At 52.4% G+C, this 22,168-nt stretch overlaps 1 protein-coding gene, 2 long non-coding RNA genes and 1 pseudogene across 14 annotated transcripts; all 4 read left to right on the top strand.

The window, feature by feature from the left end:
* The first annotated feature begins 13 nt into the window (after window positions 1-13).
* LOC146751809 (uncharacterized) lies at window positions 14-1,735 on the top strand. Its single transcript, XR_014941129.1, has 3 exons — window positions 14-70; window positions 791-875; window positions 1,432-1,735. It is a non-coding gene; the product is annotated as an uncharacterized LOC146751809 (long non-coding RNA).
* A 1,588-nt stretch (window positions 1,736-3,323) lies between these two features.
* On the top strand, window positions 3,324-4,439 carry LOC146751808 (uncharacterized; annotated as a pseudogene).
* A 3-nt stretch (window positions 4,440-4,442) lies between these two features.
* LOC146751807 (uncharacterized) lies at window positions 4,443-4,895 on the top strand. Its single transcript, XR_014941128.1, has 2 exons — window positions 4,443-4,533; window positions 4,805-4,895. It is a non-coding gene; the product is annotated as an uncharacterized LOC146751807 (long non-coding RNA).
* A 304-nt stretch (window positions 4,896-5,199) lies between these two features.
* On the top strand, window positions 5,200-20,789 carry LOC146751806 (uncharacterized). 12 transcript variants are annotated; one of them, XM_085533510.1, is made up of 8 exons: window positions 5,200-5,405; window positions 6,350-6,454; window positions 6,830-6,871; window positions 7,929-8,096; window positions 8,769-8,896; window positions 8,986-9,090; window positions 9,460-9,501; window positions 10,304-10,503. In XM_085533510.1, exons 4-8 carry the CDS (start codon window positions 8,025-8,027, stop codon window positions 10,362-10,364), a joined length of 408 nt encoding a protein of 135 aa, XP_085389636.1. In that variant the 5' UTR covers window positions 5,200-5,405; window positions 6,350-6,454; window positions 6,830-6,871; window positions 7,929-8,024; the 3' UTR covers window positions 10,365-10,503. The 12 variants fall into 12 exon arrangements, with proteins under 12 accessions (XP_085389636.1, XP_085389639.1, XP_085389643.1 ...); XM_085533513.1 differs by having other exon boundaries at window positions 6,350-6,491; window positions 8,989-9,090; XM_085533517.1 differs by having other exon boundaries at window positions 6,350-6,491; window positions 8,989-9,127.
* The last annotated feature ends 1,379 nt before the right edge of the window (window positions 20,790-22,168 follow it).

The raw sequence follows: 22,168 nt of genomic DNA, 5'->3' as shown, positions 1-22,168 counted from the left end.
TGTGGCATGTCTCCAAGGCGGTGTCTCCCTCTGGGGGTGTCAGCAGTGCCCCCGAGACTTTGCCATCTTGGTAAGTCTCTGCCTGCTGCTGCTTCTGGAGGCCCCCGAGGAAAAAGCTTTGCCATAGAGCCCCATAAGACCCCATTGAAATCCTATAGAGCCCCAGAGACAACCAACAGAACACCATAACCAAAACATAAGACCCCATAGACCACCACAGACACCCCAAAAAGCCCTATAGAGCCCCCACAGACACCCCAGAGAGCCCCATAATGCTCCATAAGACCCCATAGAGCTGCACCAGAAGCTCATAGAGATCCAAAGAGCCTCATGGCGCACCATAGACACCCAACAGGGCCCCATAAGGGCCCTACAGACACCCAACAGAGCCCCATAACTGCCACATAGAGCCCTGTAAGACCCCATAGAGCCACACAAGAGCTCATAGAGCACCATAGAGCCACACGGTAGACACCCAACAGAGCCCCATACAACCCCATACAGTTGGGAGCTCCCAAATTTCAGTGGTGGGCTGCTGCAGAGCACGGCATCCTGCCTGAGGGCACCAAATCCCTCGGCTGGTTCCATGTCTCCAAAGGCCTCTGCTGCTCTTTGTGGCCGAGCAGCTGGGAGCAATTGCTCCACGTGCCCTGACTCAGGTTCACCCTCCGTTGTGCTCCAATCCTACCAGAGCACAGGGAGGGTTGGAAGGGCTCCCACCTTTGGCCTCAGTGTGTTCTTTATGGCACGGCCTGCCTAAGTGTGACCGCCATCATCTCTTGTCTTTGAGGGAGTGGATGAGGACGAAAGGGAAACTCCTGGGACTGTATGTTTATGACGTGGACAGAGATATTGCGCAGACCTTCCACGTTCAGGTATGGCAAGTGCAAGGGGGGAGGCTGGGCTGCCTGCAAGTCATGGGAAGAAAGAGCTTTCCTGCCCACCCTCTGCTCTCCAACATGGCCGACTCCCGTGGGGTCCCTTTTGCAAGCCTTTGGAAGCACTTGTTGTGCCGGGGCTCTTCCCATGCCCATAACAAAGCCTCTCCTCTGCTACTGCTTCACTTGTATACTGAGACCTTGAAATAACTAGAAACTACTTCACTTATATAATGAGACCTTGAAAGAAAAGATTCTTCTCTTGTTCTAAAGGCACAAACAACATTTGATTCCCACACTGATAAGATCAGTGATAACAAGAGAGGGGTCTGCATGCTAAACAACTATTGAATATGGATCAGAATTCCAGGAAATCATTGACTGTGTATTAGGTTTACCCATATCTATGGGGTGAACAGTGGGAGCTATGGGGCACTATGAGATCTATGGGATGCTTTGGGATCTATGGGGAGAACAGTGGGAGCTATGGGGCACTATGGGGCACTGGTCCCCCTCTGGCCCATAACGAAGCCTCTCCTCTTTGCATTGGCAGGAGAAGCCCCTTCAGTCCTACAAAAGGATTAAAATGGATGTACGCAGCAACTGGGGGAACGCGGAATACACCTGCGTGTACCGATTCGAAATCCACGGCAACCCCTAAAAACACCTAGAAACCCCTAAAAATCCCTAATAAACCCTAAAAACCCCTAAAAAAACCTAAAAACCATAAAAAACCCTAATAAACCCTAAAAACCCCTAAACTCTGATGTCTACCAGAGGGTTTTAATTAGGGATTGATCATTCAATGAAGAGATGTCGATGACTTTCTGCCCGCCTCGAGGCTGGTTGGGGGGAGGGAGGAGCTGCGGGGATGAGTTGGGTGGGTGTTTGGGGGGGGGACCGGGGTGGGGACCGGGGCTAAGCCACAGGACAAGCAGGCCAACTTGGCCAAGTTCCCCAGGGCACAGCACATGCTGGATGAGGCAGAGGAACGTGCTGACACGGCTGAGTCCCAGGTAACAAGCTGCAGGCACGGAGCCGTGACATCAGCATCAAGGTGGGTTCCTACCCCACATCCCTGCCCTCCATCTTCTCACCTCCCTCCATCTCCTTTCCCAATAGAAAGGACTCAGTGAGGAACGAAAGCTGCAGATGCTCTGCCTTCCAGCCCCAACCTCTGATCTCACAACCCCTTTGGATCTCTCAACTCTCCAGCTTTCAGCCAATAAGAATTGTTGAGCGGCAGCAGCTGCATTTGTGGGACAGGGCTTAGTGTGGGTGGTGCTGTGGGGTTGGTGTGGGAGCCACGGGAGATGGAGGGTGGCCAAGAGTGTGAGTTGGCCACTCAGGCCATCCCACAGTGCCGTGAACCTTGATCCATGGTGACTGAACATCATCGTAACTGGCTGTGGGGCACAGTTGGTTGCTACAGGGCAGTATGTTCCCCTATGCACTAATATGAGTCCCTGCAGGTACATGTGTGAGTGTGTTAGTATAGCTCCCATATGTGTCTGTATTTGTTCCCGTTGGCTCCCCGTGGGTCTCTATTGCTCCGTGTCGTTCTTATGTGGCTCTATGACTCTCTATGATGTTCTTTTGGTTCTCTATGGGTCCTGTGGGTTACTGCCCCTGACAGACGGTGGGAGGGGCCGGGTGATAAGAAGGGCAGAAACAGCCCCATTTCTGTCCCTGGCCATGTTGTGTAGAGCCCCATGGGGAACATTGGAGGCCATAGCTTGTAGGCAAAGCAGAAGCTTATGGTGCATAGCTTACGGGGCTAAGCTGTGGGGGTTATGGTACAGAGCATCAAGGGCAGTGGTGGTTCTATCGGACACAGCCAAAAAAAGGAGGCTGAGAGGCCTTAACAGCCCTGTAGAGCCTAAAGTCCTTGAAGCTTAAGGGTAGGCCTGGAGCCGAGGTACTAAAGGGCTGGACTGGAAGCACTGAGGTTTTGAGGGCCTGATGCACAGAGGGAGGCCAAAAAAGAGACCACGAGTCCATGAACATTTATGGCACAAAGGAAGGCTTAGAGCTGTAATGGAGAACACACCTGGAGGCACAGATGCCTGCAAGCTGTCAGGGAAATGGGCTGCAGGGCTCCGAGCACTCTGGCAAACTAATGGTCTCTCCTGACTGATGTCTCCCACAGCTGGAGCCTTCCTCTGGATATTGGGAGCCTGGGGAAATGTCCTGCAGGTCAGTGCCACAGCGTGCGGCAGAAGACAAAGCTCTGCCCTTCAGCCTCCATGGGGACAGGAGGAGTTTGGCCACGGGCCCATCGCTGCTGAGACTCCGTGGGCTCCTGAGCCAGGCTGGGGGCTGCCTTGGCAGCAGGACGGGCTTTGGTGTGGCAGCATCTTCCCAGTGCCCAGCACGGAGCTCAGGCTGAAGGCAACAGCACATGGGAAGAAGGGGTCTTTGGCTCGTCCATGACACTGTGGCGTCTGGAGGGATGGGAAAGCAAGCGGAGAAGCAGCAGATGCTCTGCAGCACGTGGAGGGCTGAAGGGCCCAACTTTGGGCAGCGGTCCTCTGCAAAGTGCTGGGAAGCAGCAGGAAATTCTGCCAGCGGCTCCCTGGGAAGCTCCTTTGGAAGCTCTGGCCGTGCTCCTGGTGCTTCCTCCCATCAAATGCTTTTCTCTTCCAGGTGGTGTCAGCAGGACCTGTGCATGAGCTCCTGTCTCTGGGGTAAGAACACTTCCTTGCCATGCACCTGGCTCTGTAGCTTGGCCTCGGCTGGCTGTGTGCTCTATGCACGCCTTCACCTTGTGCCCAGGGCTCCAGCCTTTCCCATCTATATGGTGAAGGCAGCCCTTGGCAAAGCAAAGGAACAAAAGGGGCCGGGGGATAAGGAAGGGCACAACCCCCCGGAATCCTTCACCTCGTGGCACTGAAACTCTGACCTGCGGGGTGGACATTGCTGAACAAGACCTGCTTTGCTTTGCCTTCAGGAACTCACTGGTCTGGCCAGAACCAAACCTGAAAAGTACTCAGCTGTCAGTCAGGAAGGAGCTCATTGTAGAATCATTGTTTGATGTCCTGGAGGAGAATGGGATCCACGGTCTGAAGAGAGAGGTAATGATAATGCTCCCTCCTGTTTCCTTCCAGCCCTTTACAGGGACAGCTCTGTGCTCTGGCCGCCTGCCCCACACCTGGCTCTCAGGCTCAGCCTCCCCTGTGTCTTGGAGCTACTTTGCTCCCCACACTGAGAGCTGCTGCTGGTGCTGTCTGCACGGTAAAGCTGGGATCAGGGTGCTCTGTGCAGAGCCATGAATTCCCCCTGGCTGGTCCTGATGAGCCCATGGAGGAGGATCCACCTCCTGATGAACCCATGGAGGTGGATCCGCCCGCAGCATAGCTGGCCTGGCACCACACCACCGTGCCAGGCCCTGCAGCAGTAACATCTCAGCTCCACCATTGCTGGTCCAGGCGCTGGGCTCCTTACCATCCGTGTGGCCCCCGCCCCCGGCATTAGTGCTCTGTGCAGAGCCATGAGTTCCCCCTGGCTGGGCCACACCCATCTCCTGTCTTTGTGCTCACTGCTGTCTCTCCATTCCCTGTTTGTTGCCAGGAAATTCTGCAGCTGACACAGCATGCAATTGAGAAAGTCGTGGAAAACAGCTACTGGATGCCCAACTGGGCTCTGAAATCCCTGGGTATGTAGACAGCTTCACTACCCTCAGCTTTGCGCCTGGCACTCAGCTCAGTAACCCCTCCCAGCTCGGGGCTGCGTGCTGGGATAGGGGACAGGGCTCTGTCCCCACGGAAGGGGCCTCTCCTGTGCTCCTGCCCCCAGGCACAGCAGTGGGGCCGCCATTTGGGGTGGTTTACACGGGTTATAGGATGGAGTCGGGGGAGGGGGCGCTCACAGGGAATGTGAGCAGTGCCCCTCCCCTTATAACTCCCATCCCCAACTTTTCCTCACAGAGCGCAGCAGACACAGCGAAGGGGCTGCAGCAACATCAACTGCCGCAGCAGGGAGAGCGCGGGAAGCAAGCCAAGGAAATGGCAGCAGAAACATCTCATGGCGAGAGCAGCCTTTCCGAGGAGTCCTCCCACAACACATCTGGATCGCTGCCACCCAGAAGGGAAAAAGCGGGGTCTCCCACTGACAAGATGGCGGCAGCAGCATCTCGTGTGGAGCCCAGCGTGCCCGAGGAGCCGCCTGTCCTCACATCCACATCGCTGCCACCCAGCAACGAAGGAACGGGGTCTCCCACTGAGGAGATGGCAGCAGCAGGGGCTAACGGATCGTTGGTCAGCTGCTCATCCCGCCCGTGCCGGCCTCTCATTGGTCAGCGTCTTCGCCGCCGGCTCCGATTGGCTGAGGCTCCGCGCGCGGGAGCGGCCGCCATCTTGTGTGTCGGGGCCTCCCGGCTCTCCCTTCGTTCGGCTGAAGCCGCTGCCGCAGCCCGGGCCGCCCCGCACGGCAGCGCCGCTGCAGCCGCTGCGCGCCGGAGCTGTCCGGGCAGCACCGAGACGGAACCGCGGCACGACGGGAGCGGTGCTGAGGACGGCGGCGCCGGAGGTGTGCGGGAGAACGGGGCCGGGCCGGGGCCGGGGAGAGGAAGCTGAGGTGGGCTGTGGGTGTAGGGGGCAGTGGGGGAGGAGTGGGGGGGATGGGGGAGTTGAGGGGGCTGTGGGGTAATGTGTGGCCGTGGGGGGGCTGTAGGTCCTATGGGGCTGTAGGGAGGGCCTAGGGTAATGTGGGGCTGTGGGGGGCAGTGGGATGGATGTAGGGGTGAACAGTGGGGGAGATGGGGTTGTAGTGGGCTGTGTGGGGATCCCGAGGGATAGGAGGAAATGGGTGGCTGTGAGGGGAATGTGGGGTCTGCCGGTGGCTGTAGGGGGATATGGGGATGTAGGTAGGTGAAGTGGGAGTGTAGAAAGGTGTGAGGGGGTTATCGGGAGAGCTGTGGGGCTCTAGGGAGCACTGTTTGGGCTGTAGAGGGCTATAGGGCTGTGCGGGGTTTGTAGGAGGATATGGGGCTGTAAGGTGCTAGGGGGAGTGCAGGGGTAGATGTAGGTGTATGTGGGGCTATGGGGAGCTTCCTAGTGGCCATAGGAGGGGTCTGGGGTTCTAGAGAGTTGTCTGGGACTTTTGATGTGGTCTAGGGCTATATGGGACAGCGGGGGCTCTGGGGAGAATATAGATGACTGTGGAGGGGCTAGAGGGCTGATGCTGGGCTGTGGGGGCTCCAGGGGATCATGGAGCTCTAGGGGGCTGGGGTGCTCTGTAGGGCTGTGGGGGAGTTGTAAGGTTTAAAAGGGGGGGGGTGTAGGGTGCTCTGGGTGGATTATAGGAGGATATATGTCTCTAAGGGACTGTGGGTGGGCAGTAGGAGGATTCTAGTGGGATACAATGTTATAGGGGATGTATGGGGCTATAGAGTGGGTTATAGGGGCATGTGGGGCTAGAAGGCTCTCCTTCGCTTCCCCTTTCATTTCTCCCTCCATTTTCCCCTTCCATAGCAGAGTGGGTGAAACGCTAGTCCTGAAATTTCAGTCAGAATTGGAAGAGAGAAGGGAACGGCAGGAACGGATCAGCCGGGCCATGGGGCAATACCTGCTGGGGAGGTACCGGATGTTGGGGAAATGCTGCCCCCAGTGCCAGGTGGGGGTGGCCATGGGGGGTCGGGAAGGGACCCGGGGGAAGGGGGGGGCAGTGTGGGGGTTGTGGTAGAGATGCGGGGGCTGGGGGCGGGTCTGGAGGGGATAGTGGGGTGTTGTAAGCAGGGGAGCTGCTGCCCCCATTGCCAGGTGGGGGGGTTATGGGGTGGGGGATTGCTATGGGGGGGTATTACTGTTGGGGATGGAGAAATGTTGTGGGGTCTGAGGTGGGGGGTTGGGTTCATGGTGGGGAGGTGGGGGTGGGAGTGGGCCATGGCGCTGTGGGGGGCTCCCTGTGACTCCCCCACCCCTAAACTGTACCCACCCCTCCCCACCCCCCAGACGATTTTCCTACAGGACTATTAGCAGCATCTCTGGAAAGGGGTGAGTTGGAGGGGGGAATTGGGGGTCAGGTGGTGGGGGGTTGGGAGTGGGATGGGGGGTTGTGGATGGGGGGGCAAAGGCTTGGAGGGTGGATACGGAGTGGGGTCAAGGGACCCATACTCCATGAACCCATGGAGTGGGGTCAAGGGACGCATCTGGCAGCCTCGTTTGGGGGGGGCGGTGCCCCGAGCACCCCTTGCCTCAAAGAGGCGCCCAGAGCCCCCTGCCCCCCCCCATGGCCTCTAAGATCTGGGGGGCGAAATGGGGGCAGCGCAGCAGCAAAGAGGTGGCGGCTGCGACCAACTCGAAGGGGGGGGGTCCCGCTGCCCCCCAGGTGTTTAGATAAGGCCACCAGAGCCTGGCAGAAAACACCGGGAGGACCCCCCCGAGCTGCCAACCCCACCACCAAAGCCCAGAGCCAACAGCTGCCCCGCTGCCCTTCATCCCCTCCCCCAGCCGCCAGCTCTAAGTGGGGCAGGAGAAGCTCGGGGGGGTCAGAGAACGTGGGGAAGAGGCTGGTGGCCAAATGGGGGGTGAAGTGGGGCGAGGGGGGGGTTCCGAGGCAGAGGAGGAAGAAGAGGCGCAGGGAGGGGACAGAGCTGGGTGCTGGGCTAAGGAAGCCAAGCGGTGTCAGAAGGAGGCAGGGATGGGACAAAGACCCCCCCGGGACCCCCAGAGGGCGGCGTGGAGCAACGCCGGCTCCGCAGTGGACAGCAGTTGGGCTTCTCAGAGCCCCCCCAGCACCCACAGCAGCTGGGCCTGGGCTGCAGGGGTCAGGAGGAAGGAGTGGGCAAGGAGGTGGTGTGGAAGGGGAGGGATGGGATCCAGCGAGGGGCTGCTATGGGGGTCCCCCCTGGGATCCTGAGGTGCTCCATCATTGGGAGCCCTGGAGGTGGTGCCATGGGGGGGATCCTTGTGATCTGGATCCCACAGTGCTGTGCCAAGGGGACCCTTGGGATCCAGCAGTGCGATGTGGAGCGGATCCCCAGCATCCAGTGATGTGACAACACTGGGACCCTTTGCCTCACCGCTGATGGACACATCTCTCTCATTTCAGCCTGATATTTCTGTTGGCAACTGCTGGGCTTTCCAAGGTTCGCAGGGCCACGCCGTCATCCAGCTGCCTCAGAACATCTGGCCCACGGCTTTCACCATGTGGCATGTCTCCAAGGCGGTGTCTCCCTCTGGGGATGTCAGCAGTGCCCCCAGAGACTTTGCCATCTTGGTAAGTCTCTGCCTGCTGCTGCTTCTGGAGGTCCCCGAGGAAAAAGCTTTTCCGTAGAGCCCCCTGAGAGCCCATTGAACCCCTATAGAGCCCCAGAGACAACCAACAGAACACCATAACCGCAACAGAAGACCCCATAGACCCCCCCAGACACCCCGAAGAGCCCTATAGAGCCCCCACAGACAGAGCCCCATAATGCTCCGTAAAACCCCATAGAGCTGCACCAGAAGCTCATAGAGAACCAAAGAGCCTCATGGTGCCCCACAGACACCCAACAGGGCCCCATAAGGGCCCTACAGACACCCAACAGAGCCCCATAACTGCCACATAGAGCCCTGTAAGACCCCATAGAGCCACACAAGAGCTCATAGAGCACCATAGAGCCACACGGTAGACACCCAACAGAGCCCCATACGACCCCATACTGTTGGGAGTTCCCAAATTTCAGTGGTGGGCTGCTGCAGAGCACGGCGTCCTGCCTGAGGGCACCAAATCCCTTGGCTGGTTCCATGTCTCCAAAGGCCTCTGCTGCTCTTTGTGGCCGAGCAGCTGGGAGCAATTGCTCCACGTGCCCTGACTCAGGTTCGCCCTCCGTTGTGCTCCAATCCTACCAGAGCACAGGGAGGGTTGGAAGGGCTCCCACCTTTGGCCTCAGTGTGTTCTTTATGGCAGGGCCTGCCTAAGTGTGACCGCCATCATCTCTTGTCTTTGCGGGAGTGGATGAGGATGAAGTGGAAACTCTCCTGCGATCGTTTATCTATGACGTGGACGGAGAGATCGCGCAGACCTTCCATGTTCAGGTATGGCAAGTGCAAGGGGGGAGGCTGGGCTGCCTGCACAGCATGGGAAGAAAGAGCTTTTTTTTTTTTTTCCTTTTCCCCTTCCATAGCAGAGTGGGTGAAACGCTAGTCCTGAAATTTCAGTCAGAATTGGAAGAGAGAAGGGAACGGCAGGAACGGATCAGCCGGGCCATGGGGCAATACCTGCTGGGGAGGTACCGGATGTTGGGGAAATGCTGCCCCCAGTGCCAGGTGGGGGGGGGACATGGTGGGTCGGGAAGGGGCCCGGGGGGGGGGGCAGTGTGGGGGTTGTGGTAGAGATGGGGGGGCTGAGGAGGGGTCTGGAGGGGATAGTGGGGTGTTGTAAGCAGGGGAGCTGCTGTCCCCATTGCCAGGTGGGGGGGTTATGGGGTGGGGGATTGCTATGGGGGGGTATTACTGTTGGGGATGGAGAAATGTTGTGGGGTCTGGGGTGGAGGGTTGGATTCATGGGGGGAGGCGGGGGTGGGAGTGGGCCATGGCGCTGTGGGGGGGTCCCTGTGACTCCCCCACCTCTAAACTGTTCCCACCTACTCCTCCTCCAGATCATTCTCCTACAGGACTATTAGCAGCATCTCTGGAACAGGGTGAGTTGGAGGGGGGAATTGGGGGTCAGGTGGGGGATGGGGGGGGGTTGTGAGTGGGATGGGGGGGGGCAAAGGCTTGGAGGGCGGATACGGAGTGGGGTCAAGGGAGGGGATATGTGGGGCTGGGAGGGGGTAAGGGGTAGGGATGGGGCTGTGGGGTGCTGAGGGGTTGGGCATGTGGGGGTTGGAATGGGGTCTTTGGGGGTCAAGGGGTGGGGGTGATATGGGATAGGGTCATGGCGGGGGAAAGGGGAATGGGGTCATGGGACGGGGGGGTGAAGATATGGGGAGGGGTTTCAGGGCCATGGAATAGGGATTTTGGGGGGGGCGGTGAGGGATGGAGTGGGGAGGGGTCCAGGGGGTGGGGATTAGGTTGGGGTTGTGGGTCTAGATGGGGATCTGGATGGGAGGGTGGGGGCAGTGGTTATGGGGGGGATGTATGGGATGGGGTGAGGGGGGACCTGGGGATGGGGGCGATATGGGATGTGATCGAGGTGGGGGGGTTGGGGGCTGTGGGATGGGGTTATGGGGAGTCACAGTGGGGATGGGATGGGGGCTGGGATGGGTTACGGGATGGGGTGGGGGGGTCACAGGGAATGGGATGGGGTAGGGTGGGATGGGATGGGATGGGATGGGATGGGGGGGTTATAGTGATGTTGGGATGGGTTTGGGGTTGGGATGGGTTATGGGATGGCGTTGGGGTGGTTTACAGGGGTTATGGGATGGGGTTGGGGGGGAGCTCACAGGGAATGTGAGCAGTCCCCCTCCCCCTTTAACTCCCATCCCCCCCTTTTCCTCACAGAGCGCCGCAGTCACAGCGAAGGGGCTGCAGCAACATCAACTGCTGCGGCAGTGAGAGCTGAGAATCCTAAGCACTAGGCCACCAGGGATATCTGTTTTTCTGCAGTATGAACCTTTTAATATTTAATATTTGCTCTTGCTCTTCTACATCACGACGTCATATAAACATCTACATAGAAATAAACTATAATCAAAACATAATATGCGCATGGGTCTGCATACAAATATATACACAGAGTTACCGACTGCACTGCCCTAGCATCAAATTACTTTGCGGTACACATTGAACATCCCCCCTAACCCTAACCCTGCACTAACCCTACACTAACCCTAACCTCTCCCTTGTTCTGCCTTTCTAAGCCCCTGTACTGGCCCACTGCCTTTTGGCCTGGCAGGGCACCTGGCCTGAAGTATTCGGCGCATGAGGAACTGGGGGAGATAGAGATGAGCGTGGAGTAACAGGGTTCTGATGTGCACAAGGGGTTGCCTGCATGTGAGCTCCTGCTCTGAGTCCTCGGTCCTTCAGCAGGGAGGCGGTTGCTCACACACAGTCACTGGGTGATGCCCAAGGTGCCTGGGCTGCTCCTGATGTGTGCCAGTGCTTGTAAACCATGTGGGAAGTCCCTTTGATAGGCACCTCCTTCCTGGGCATCAGCTGAGGGCCAGAGAGGGGATAGCACCGGCTGTCTGGTGAATTCACATGCAGCTGCAAGTGCGGCACAGGGCCTTCAGGAAAGCCATGCCCATGGTGTGTCCGTGCTGCTACGTCAGCTCCAAGACCCACAATGGCTCTGATGCCTGTGTGCCACCTTCTGCACACTGATACCATAGATGAGCTCTCCAGTCCAGCTATGTCCAGGGATGCTTTCCAATGAGGATGTTGACACGTGTGGTTTTGCACTAATGCAAACAGCAACACACAAGAAGCTCGAAATCTTGGTAGAGCTGCAGGCCTGAGCTCCTGTTTGGACCACAGGGGCACAGCTGAATGGCTTCCACAACTGCACTGTAGCACAAGGGGGATACAGAGTCTTTAGGATGGATGGGCGAGGAGACAAGGAAGGGCGGCTGCCCTCTGTGAGAGTGCACTGAGCTCTGCCGGGGGATGGAAGAGCAGCCATGTCAGAGCTAATGGAAATGGCCAACAGAGGAGACCAACAGTGACTGTTCTCAGCTTCCTGATCAGGGAGAGCAAGTGGAAGGTGCCCTCTGCAGACAGATGGGAGCCTGATGTTGTCAGGCTCTTGTCCCCTTTGGCGGCCTTTTGCACTCCAGTATGTGCTGCAGGGACAGCACAGCAGGGCATGTGGCATCCAGCAGATCCCTGGAGAGCACAGATGGCCGCTTCTTGACCAAGCCATGGAGGAACCAAAGAGGAGAGGTGCTCTGCTGGATCTCATACTCTCCGGCATGGAAGGTCTGGTAAGAATTGTGAAGGTCAAAGGGGCATCAGGCCATGTGCAAGATGCAAATGGATCTCTTTTTATTTATTTATTATTTTTATTTGAGGCTGTAAGCTTAAACGATGATCATAAATGTTAATAAAACTGAAACAAATTCTTGAAGACAAAGATAGAAATCAATGAAAATGTGTTAACCCTTCTCAACATGAGAAAATCCCATGAGCCCTTATCTTTTTTTGTTTGTTTGTTTGTTTTGTTTTTTCCCCTGTAATTACTATGTTTTCCAGAACTGTGTTTACATTACACAGATGCCTTCAGATGCGAGGACAAAGACAGTGGTGCCCTGTGACTAAAGCCCAGCGTCTGCTGCTGCTCTTCCCTGCTGCCTATTTGATGTCCCTCGTCCTCCAAGTGTCTCCAGCTCTCCTAAATAAATGGCCGTGGTTAAGGGCATGTTTTCAGCAGGCCATTTGGACACACGCTCCTCCCACTGCCTGGCAGATTTCCCCATCCCTTGCTCCTTGTTCAGTCAGATACCTCCCAATTATCTGTCTGATTTCTGACTTTTAGGGGGATTACTCAAATTTGCTCCATCTCTCCAAAGTCTGATGGACTGTGTTGTCAACTCCTTCACTGTGATTCCATCTGTCCCTTCCTATCTATTCTTTTTCTTCTTATACTTTTTCATTATCTCTTTCTTTTTTTTTTTAAAGCACAGAGTCTGAAAGTTGTTTATTAATGTCAATAAAAGTGAAAAAAACAGTTGAAGACAAAGGTAGAAATCAATGAGAGTGTGTTAACCATTCTCAATGTGTGAAATACTCACGAGTCCTGTTCATTTTAAGTTGATACCTCCCAACTACCTAGCTGATCTATCCCAGGGAGATGACTGGAATTTGCTCCATTCCTCAAAAGTCTGATGGACTCTGTTGTCAAATCCTTCACCGTGATTCTATCTATCCCATCCTATCTGTGTCTATCTCATTTCTTGTACAAATATTCCCTGTGAAAGACAAACCTCAATAGAAGCAGCTTGGACATGGCATGCAGTTGATCAGTCTGTTTTACTGTTCATTCAATTGCATAACGTTTCCGTCTGTTTGTTGGCCAAAAAAAAAAAAAAAAAAGAATTCTTTCCTTGCCCTGTGCAGCTGGTTCTCTGCGGAAAGCCAGAGGGAGTTGGTGCAAAGGAGATTTAACACTGAGCGGGTGATGGCAGAGGAGAAGAGTGATGGGAAGAAAAGTGATGCAAGTCCCATGGGGCCAATGTGAGTGGAAATGGGGTGGGGATGAGGAGGACATTTGTCCACACCGTAACAGTATAGAATTCACTGGGGTCATCCTGGATTGATATCAGGTGCACAGTCCTTCTTTAATGACTTGTTTAAACCCAACTTTGAATAAATAGACAATAAATGTCTGCTGGATTCTTCCTCTTTAAGCTCTCTCCAGGTATCTCTCCATTTTGCTGAACAAGTTCTGAAAACCTGAAGAAGATAACAGGAAGGCACGATGCTCAGGAGGCTCTTTAGGTTACAATGGGCCCCACGGTGCATTTGCTGCTGAGTCCATCGACCTCCAGTGCAGAGAGAAATTTGCACAGAGTGCTCATCAAGACAAAGTCAGAAGTAACAGTGAAGTTTCTTGGAGTATTAATGGGCCCACTGAGAGCCATTATCAAGCAAGCTTCCCGAGGGACTTGTTAGAGCAGATGATTGGAAGATACGACTACAGGCAATGAAAGACACTGGCATGGTGGTCCTGATGCTGAGAAACCCCTCCTTTGTCTTATGAAGCATAAACACCAAGCCCTGATCCCCAGATCCTTGGCAGGGAGATCCTGTCCCTCATCTTGCCTCAGGGCCCTTCCTGGGGCAGTGGGATGGAGGTCTGTATGATGTTAAATGAGAGACATGGGGAGAGAAGATCCCAGGCTCTGCATAGGGTGCAAGGTCGCTCTGAGGTTCATGTCCTACATGTGCCCTGTGTTTCATTGCAGGATGTGGGATGTGAGAAGGGCCCAGTCTGAACAAGCAGTCAATCCCAATGAAACTCTGAACAACAGATCTCTCAGTTCCAGCGCCCTCCTGTGCACACCCTCCCATAGTTTGACGTCCGTTATGTTCTGCAGTGCTTAGAAGTGCACCCAGTGCTCCATGTGATGCTGCAGCAGCGCAGAGCAGAGAGGGACAATCCTTTCCCTCACCCAATTGGCAATAAATTGCTTGATGCACTCCAGGGGACTGTTGGCCTTCCTGGCTGCCTGGGCACACTGCTGACTCATGTTCAATTTGATGCTGACCAGGCCTCCCAATCCTTTTCAGTCAGACCTCTCTCCAGTGTCCCATATCCAGTCTGTGTTTATGTCCAGGGTTGCCCCTACCCAGATACACAATCAGGCACTTGTTCTTGTTATACGTTATGTACTTGGTGCTTAGTACCAACAGGTACCCACTTCTCTGACTTGTCCACATCTCTCTGCAAGTCCTGTTCACCCTCAGTGGAGGCAACAGCACCTCCTCATCTGGTGTCATCAGCAAACTTGCTCAGAACATCTTTTAGTCCTGAATGCAAGACATCTGCAAAAACACGAAAGAGAAGTGGCCCTAAAATGGAGCCCTGGGGGACCCTGATAGTGACTATCTACCAACTGATGGAACCCCCTGACTATTATCCTTTGGGCCTGACCTACTGGCCAACTGCTCACCCACCATGTTCTGTTTCTGTCTACCTGTAGCAGAGCATTCTGTCCAGAAGTGTGCTGGGAGAAACAGTATCAAAAATTCTACTGAAATGCTCAAGAATAACATCAGCTGGCTTCCCTTGTTCAGCTAAATGGATATAGGTGTCATAAAACGACCTGAAATTAAATAGGACATTCCCCTTGGAATCTGTGTTGGCTGTGACCAATGACAGAATTGTCCTTCAGCTGTTTTTCCATAATTCCCACCATCATTTCCTCCATAATTTTACCAGGCACTGAAGTGAGACTGACAGGTCCATAATTGCCTGTGTCATCTTTCTTGCTCTTCCTTACAATGAGACAACATTTGCCAGCTTCCCGTCAACTGGTATGACCCTAGACCTATTTAGATCCAATTGAAATGCGAGCCCAGAGCATACCAAAGTGTCATCATTGTAAGAACGTAGATGTGCCACAGCTTTGCAATGCCTTGAACTCTGGAGTATGCCACAGATGGAGCATAGAGAAAGATTGGCCGCTTCTGTTGGCAAGCAGAATAACACTACATGATACATGGGGACTGTGTCTCTGCTCTGCTATGCTCTGCTCGCAGGGGAAAGTTGCAGGGGGTTGATCTCATGTCAGTGCTCATATCTGAGGTGTGGGGTCAAAGTGGAGAGACCAGGCTCTTTTCAGCAGTGTGTGGATTCAAGACAAGGGGAAATGGACAGAAACTGGAGCATAGGAAATTCTGCACAAATGTGTGCAAGAACTTCTTTACAGTGAGGGTGACGGAGCACTGGAACAGGCTGCCCAAGGGGTTGGGGAGTCTCCTTCTCTGGAGATCACAGAATCTCTTCAATATCTTTCTTGATGACCTGGGCATTGCGTGCATCCTGTGTAGGTTTGCAGACTACACCAAATTGGCTGGGAGTGTGGATCTGCCTGAAGTTAGTGAGGCCCCACTAAGCGACCTGGACAGGCTGGAGAGCTGGGCTGAAGCCAATGGGATGAGGTTCACCAAGACCAAATGCCACATCCTGAACTTTGGGACCTGGAATGGACTGCCCAAGATATGGGGACGTTAATGCTGGGGTAGAATGGATTAAGTATACTGTCCAGAGTCTCAACCATGGCAGTTGCTGTGCTTGTGCATCGGGACGGCCCATAGCTCAGGTGGTGCCCTTTCTGCTGAGATGTACCAAGAACCCAAAGAGAATGCGATGCGTGATTGCCCTGTACCAAGAGAAAACTGCCTGGGGAAATAGAGACTGCAGATCTCTCTTGTTTCCTCCAATGCCTGATACAGATGTCAAGATCCCTCCTGCAATTTCTACAGCGTTAGGTAACCATATGTCACGGGTTACTTAGATTTACCTATGCCCGTGACAGGGGAAGCCACCCCACGCCCCCCCCCCCCGGGGCCCGGAAAGGAGGGGGAAAAGGGGAGTGGGATAAAACAGCGACAATCTAAGGAGGAAAAACTTATTTTACTAAATATGATATCGAAATACAAGATAACACAATATAATATAATTAAGGCTAACAAATCGAACAAAACAGAGAGAGAGAGAGTCTCCGAAAACCGAGAGGCCTACTGTGAACTCTAGGCGACACGGCTGGAACGCTTCCCACTCTCCGAGAAGTTCGAGAGAAGAAGGAGGGCACTCCAGCCTGGGAACGAGATTATATAGAGTCCTGGTCCCGTGACTTATTGTTACTCCTGTTTTTCTCTGGGATATGTAGTCTTCTTCTGTGGACTGCACATTCAACAGAAGTATCCATACTTGACATGATGTTATGATGTGGAATACTGATAGCAAAATTACAAAATTACAAAACCATGACATTCCACCCCTTATTCTACATTATTACATCATGGTTAATATATACATATATATACATATATATACACGTATGTAAAATTGTGATAGCTAAATAGTAGAATTGCATGTAACATAACTAAATGTACAACTATAATAACTAAAATACACTACACATGCAAACATATATATATATATATAGATACATAAAATTATTGACTGCACTCCCCCAGCATCAAATTCCCTTGTGGCACACATTGAACATCCCCATCCTTCTGCATTACCCACCAAGTGCACCCAGGTCCCTGGGCAAAGACAGTTCCACGGATAGGTTTGCCCTTTCCAGAAGCTGGAAGGACCCAAACAGCTTTTCCCAACATGTTCTTTACATGTACAACAGGGACCTTATCTCCTTCTACAGTGTGTAGGGGGCTAGATTGACTAGGACCATCACGATTGACAGATCCTCTAGTATTGACCAACCAAGTGGCTTCTGCCAGATTCTTCTCCCAGTGCTTAAATGTTCCACCACCCATTGCTTTCAACATAGTTTTCAACAACCCATTATATCGTTCAATTTTACCAGAAGCTGGTGCATGGTAGGGAATATGATAAATCCACTCAATGCCATGATCTTTGGCCCAAGTATTTATAAGAGAATTTTTGAATTGTGTCCCATTATCAGATTCAATTCTTTCTGGGGTACCATGTCGCCATAGGACTTGTTTCTCAAGACCTAATATGGTGTTTCGAGCAGTTGCATGGGGTACTGCGTATGTTTCAAGCCACCCAGTGGTTGCCTCTACCATGGTGAGTACATAACACTTACCACTGCGAGATAGTGGCAAGGTGATATAATCAACCTGCCATGCCTCCCCATATTTATACTTTAGCCATCGCCCTTCCTCCCAGAGAGGTTTCATCCTTTTGGCTTGTTTAATTATGGCACATGTTTCACAATCATGAATAATCTGCGCAATAGCGTCCATGGTTAAGTCCACCCCTCGGTCTCTGGCCCACTTATATGTTGCGTCTCTTCCTTGATGACCTGAGGTCTCATGAGCCCATCGAGCTAGAAATAATTCACCCTTATTCTGCCAGTCCAAGTCAATTTGAGCCACCTCAATTTTGGCAGCTTTATCTACCTGATGGTTGTTTTGTTGTTCTTCAGTAGCCCGACTTTTGGGCACATGTGCATCCACATGACGCACCTTTACAACCATATTCTTTGTTCAGGCAGCAATGTCCTTCCATAATTCAGCGGCCCAAACAGATTTACCCTTCCGTTGCCAATTATTTTGTTCCCACCTCTGTAACCATCCCCATAAGGCATTTGCCACCATCCATGAGTCAGTGTAAAGATACAGCATTGGCCACCTCTCCCGTTCAGCAACATCTAAGGCCAGCTGGACAGCCTTTACCTCTGCAAACTGACTTGATTCTCCCTTACCTTCAGTGGCCTCAGCAACCTGTCGTGTGGGGCTCCACACAGCAGCTTTCCATTTGCGATGCTTCCCTACAATGCGACATGATCCGTCAGTGAATAGGGCATATTTCTTTTCATTTTCTGGTAATTCGTTGTATGGTGGGGCCTCTTTAGCACGTGATACCTCTTCTGCTGGTGATGTTCCAAACCTTTTATCTTCAGGCCAGTCCATGATTACCTCTAGGATTCCTGGACGATTGAGGTTTCCCATTCGCGCTCGCTGTGTAATCAGCGTAATCCACTTGCTCCAGGTGACATCGGTAGCATGATGAGTGGAGGGAACCTGTCCTTTGAACATCCAGTTCAGCACTGGCAGTCGAGGTGCCAAAAGGAGCTGTGTTTCAGTCCCAACTACTTCGGAAGCAGCCCGAACCCCCTCATACGTGGCTAAGATCTCCTTCTCAGTTGGAGTGTAGCACTCTTCAGACCCCTTATATGATCGACTCCAGAATCCCAGGGGTCGGCCTCGGGTCTCTCCTGAGGCTCTTTGCCACAAACTCCAAGTGGGGCCTTTCTCTCCAGCAGCAGTATAGAGGATGTTCTTTACATCCTGTCCAGTCCGTACTGGCCCCAGGGCTACAGCACGGGCTATCTCTTGTTTAATCTGTTCGAAAGCCTGCTGCTGCTCAGGACCCCATGCAAAATCGTTCTTCTTCCGCGTCACCTGATAAAGGGGGCTTACAATGAGGCTGTAGTTTGGAATGTGCATCCTCCAAAAGCCCACTGCACCCAGGAAAGATTGTGTCTCTTTCTTGCTAGTTGGTGGAGACATGGCATTGATTTTGTCGATCACATCTGTTGGGATGTGATGACGTCCATCCTGCCACTTTATACCTAAGAACTGAATTTCCTGGGCAGGTCCTTTTACTTTGCTTCGCTTAATAGCAAAGCCGGCTTGTAGAAGAATTTGGATGATCTGCTCTCCTTTTGTGAAAACTTCTTCTGCTGTATTGCCCCACACAACAATGTCATCAATGTACTGCAGGTGTTCAGGAGCACCACCCTGTTCCAGTACAGTTTGGACCAACCCATGGCAAATGGTTGGGCTGTGTTTCCACCCCTGGGGCAAACGGTTCCAAGTATACTGAATGCCCCTCCAGGTGAAGGCAAACTGTGGCTTGCATTCTGCGGCCAAAGGAATAGAAAAGAAGGCATTGGCAATGTCAATGGTGGCATACCATTTGGCTGCTTTTGACTCCAGCTCATACTGGAGTTCCAACATGTCTGGCACAGCAGCGCTCAATGGGGGTGTGACCTCATTCAGGCCACGGTAGTCTACTGTCAGCCTCCATTCTCCACTGGCTTTACACACTGGCCATATGGGACTGTTAAAAGGTGAGTGAGTTTTACTGATCACTCCCTGATTCTCCAACTGGCGAATCAAATCATGAATGGGGAGCAAGGAATCCCTGTTGGTGCGATACTGCCGTCTGTGCACTGTCTTTGTAGCAATCGGTACCTGCTGCTCTTTTACTCGTAGCAGCCCCACAACAGACGGGTCCTCTGACAGGCCAGGCAAAACAGACAGCTGCTTAATGTTGTCCATATCTACAGCAGCTATCCCAAAGGCCCATCGATACCCCTTAGGATCCTTGAAATGCCCCCTTCTGAGGTAATCAATACCCAGTGTACATGGAGCCCCTGGGCCAGTCACAATAGGATGTTTTTGCCAGTCTTTGCCAGTGAGGCTTATTTCAGCCTCCAGCACAGTCAATTCTTGAGAGCCCCCAGTCACTCCAGAAATATGGATTGATTCTGTCCCTTCATGACTGGAGGGCATTAGGGTGCACTGTGCACCGGTATCCACCAGCGCCTTATATTCCTGTGGTTCTGATGTGCCAGGCCATCGAATCCACACAGTCCAATAAACTCTATTATCCCTTTCCCTCCCCTGACTGAGGGCAGGGCCCCTCTATTGGTTACCTGTGATGACTGGAGCAACTCCACTGGTGGTTGGTATGTCTAGTAGTTCTTTCACCCGTGCTCGTAGTGCAGAAGTAGGCTGATCATGCCACTTCCTCATGTCTTCTCCACGGTCACGTAGGTAGCGCCACATGGAAACACGCGGTGCAATCGTACTGTTGTTCTTTGCTCGAGCTGGGAAGCGTGTGCGTTTAACAGCTGAGACTTTTGATGATGCAGGTGAGGAGTAGGACTGGAATACTTTGATCAGATCCTTCATTAGACCTGGTGGCCCGTACGAGGATTGACCTTCATCAGTTGTTTCTGATACTATTACGGGATCATTACGATTAGTTGATGGAAACAATTTCTTGCACATTTCATCTACTCGGTCTTCTAGCCGTGAGATGGCAGAAACTGCAGCATGCAGTTGAGGGAGCTGCTGATCGGTGGTTTGAAGCATTATAATCAGCTCAACAACTCGGGGCCATCTGTCCCCGAATCCTTTAGATCCTGATACCAATGACTGTGCAATTCTCTCTGGTGCTGTACTTGTGATTTTCTGCCACATGTCAGGATCGGCCCTCACTCTCTCAGGGTCAAGTTCGTTTGGATCAGGGCTGTACAACATTTTCACCATGGCCAATTCCCTCAGGCGCTGAATACCTTTTTGGACGGTATTCCAACTATCAAATTTAGGCTTCAAAGCATCCTTATAGGGGTACCTTTCTCTCACGGCTTCTAACAGCCGCAACCAGAGAGTGGCAGCTCCATCCGAACATCTGCTAATCCCTCTGTCGATACCTGCATCTTGGGCAATGCTTCCTAGTTGGCGAGCTTCATTACCATCTAGAGACAAGCTGTTGGCCCCGTTGTCCCAGCAGCGAAGCAACCAAGCAAGGATACCTTCATCTTGACGCCGTGTGAACTCCTTTCTTGAGCCTTGGATTTCAGTCAGCTTCAGAGGTCGACAATAGGTGATTTCCTCCTCATCATCAGTCTCTTCTTCATGCCTCTTGGTTTTTGCCTTTGCTTTTTTCGGTACTGCTCCATGCCCGGCACCTGGGTCTTCTGCTGCCCCCCCTGTGCTTCTCCTTCTTTTCGTTCTAGACGCATGGACACCCGTTTCCATTTCTTGCCTTCCACAGGGGCAACTGATATTGCTACTGATGCCTCCTGTGACTGATCAGAATTAACTTGGGCTTGAATCTCAGATCGGAAACTCTCTCTCTCCAGAATAGTATGATACAAAGCACGGTATGCATAAGCCAAACCCCACATAAGGTTTACCTCCTTAGATCTCTGACCCAAATACTCAATTTCTTAGGGTCCCTTAGGTGTTCAAGAGTGAAATCCCATGACACTGCGGGTCCCCATGCTTCTAAGACTTGTCCTAAACCTTTCCATATTCCCTGCCAGTCATCATTCTCTGGTTCTGGAGGAGACTTCCACATAGAACGAATGCATAGGAACATATATGCATTCATTAATAGTGATAACATGGATGCAAGTATGAACCCTATCTCAGTTATTGAAAGGCGTGTGGAAATTTGAGAGTACAACCTAAATAAAAAGGGTTTTTTTAGCCTGTACAATGAATTAAACATGGTGCTGTTTGTAAAATTGCCTGTTCCATCTGGGATGCAAGTACTTGTAAGATTCGCAATTCCATCTGGGATGCAAGTGTTTGTAAGATTCACAATTCCATCTGGGGTGTAGGTGCCAAAATTCTGACCATACCACATCTCATAAAAGTACCAGGCAGGTGTCTCCATCAGTATCCACCTTATTAGGCTATATACCTGCACAATTCCACAACACCAAATTATGGTGTTAATAGTTGACCAATACTTTAAGAAGATCATAATTGCTTTCAATCCCTTAAACAGAGCAACTGGGATGAAGAGTGGATTCATAGCTGGCAGGCTCTGTAAAAGTCAGAGCTAGCTAGCTTTGCTCTAAGGGAGAAAAAAATCCCTTTGTTTTCTACACAAAAGTTAGATAGCAATGCTGAGAATGTACAGCAGCCCTTAATGTTGACAATTTGTCTGGTATTTCAAGGTCACGTTCTCAGTGAGCAGCTATGAAAAGATAACACTCCCCTAACGAAGCTCTTTAAGAGTAAAGAGAGAGTCGTTCTAAAAGCTAAAAAGCTCTATGCCCGCATTCTCCACCAAAAAATCTGTCACGGGTTACTTAGATTTACCTATGCTCGTGACAGGGGAAGCCACCCCGTGGGCCCCCCCCCCGGGGCCCGGAAAGGAGGGGGAAAAAAGGGAGTGGGATAAAACAGCGACAATCTAAGGAGGAAAAACTTATTTTACTAAATATGATACTGAAATACAAGATATCACAATATATATATTGTATATAATAATATAATTGAGGCTAACAAATCGAACGAAACAGAGAGAGAGAGTCTCCGAAAACCGAGAGGCCGACTGTGAACTCTAGGCGACACGGCTGGAACGCTTCCCACTCTCCGAGAAGTTCGAGAGAAGAAGGAGGGCACTCCAGCCTGAGAACGAGATTATATAGAGTCCTGGTCCCGTGACTTATTGTTACTCCT

Source organism: Coturnix japonica, unplaced genomic scaffold, assembly GCF_054131305.1.
Source record: "Coturnix japonica strain WE unplaced genomic scaffold, WE-NBRP24 Scf061, whole genome shotgun sequence".
In the NCBI taxonomy this organism is placed as follows: Eukaryota; Metazoa; Chordata; class Aves; order Galliformes; family Phasianidae; genus Coturnix; species Coturnix japonica.
The sequence above is the reverse complement of the archived record's forward strand: the minus strand, read 5'-3'. Positions and strand labels throughout refer to the sequence as shown.

What these genes read in the sequence shown, in the direction of transcription:
- LOC146751806 (XM_085533512.1), top strand. Translation starts at nt 8,025, where the DNA reads ATGTGGCATGTCTCCAAGGCGGTGTCTCCCTCTGGGGATGTCAGCAGT. An exon ending in CCAGAGACTTTGCCATCTTG is followed by an intron (nt 8,097 to 8,768) that starts GTAAGTCTCTGC and finishes TCTTTATGGCAG; the next exon opens with GGCCTGCCTAAGTGTGACCG. An exon ending in AGCAGCATCTCTGGAACAGG is followed by an intron (nt 9,502 to 10,303) that starts GTGAGTTGGAGG and finishes TTTTCCTCACAG; the next exon opens with AGCGCCGCAGTCACAGCGAA.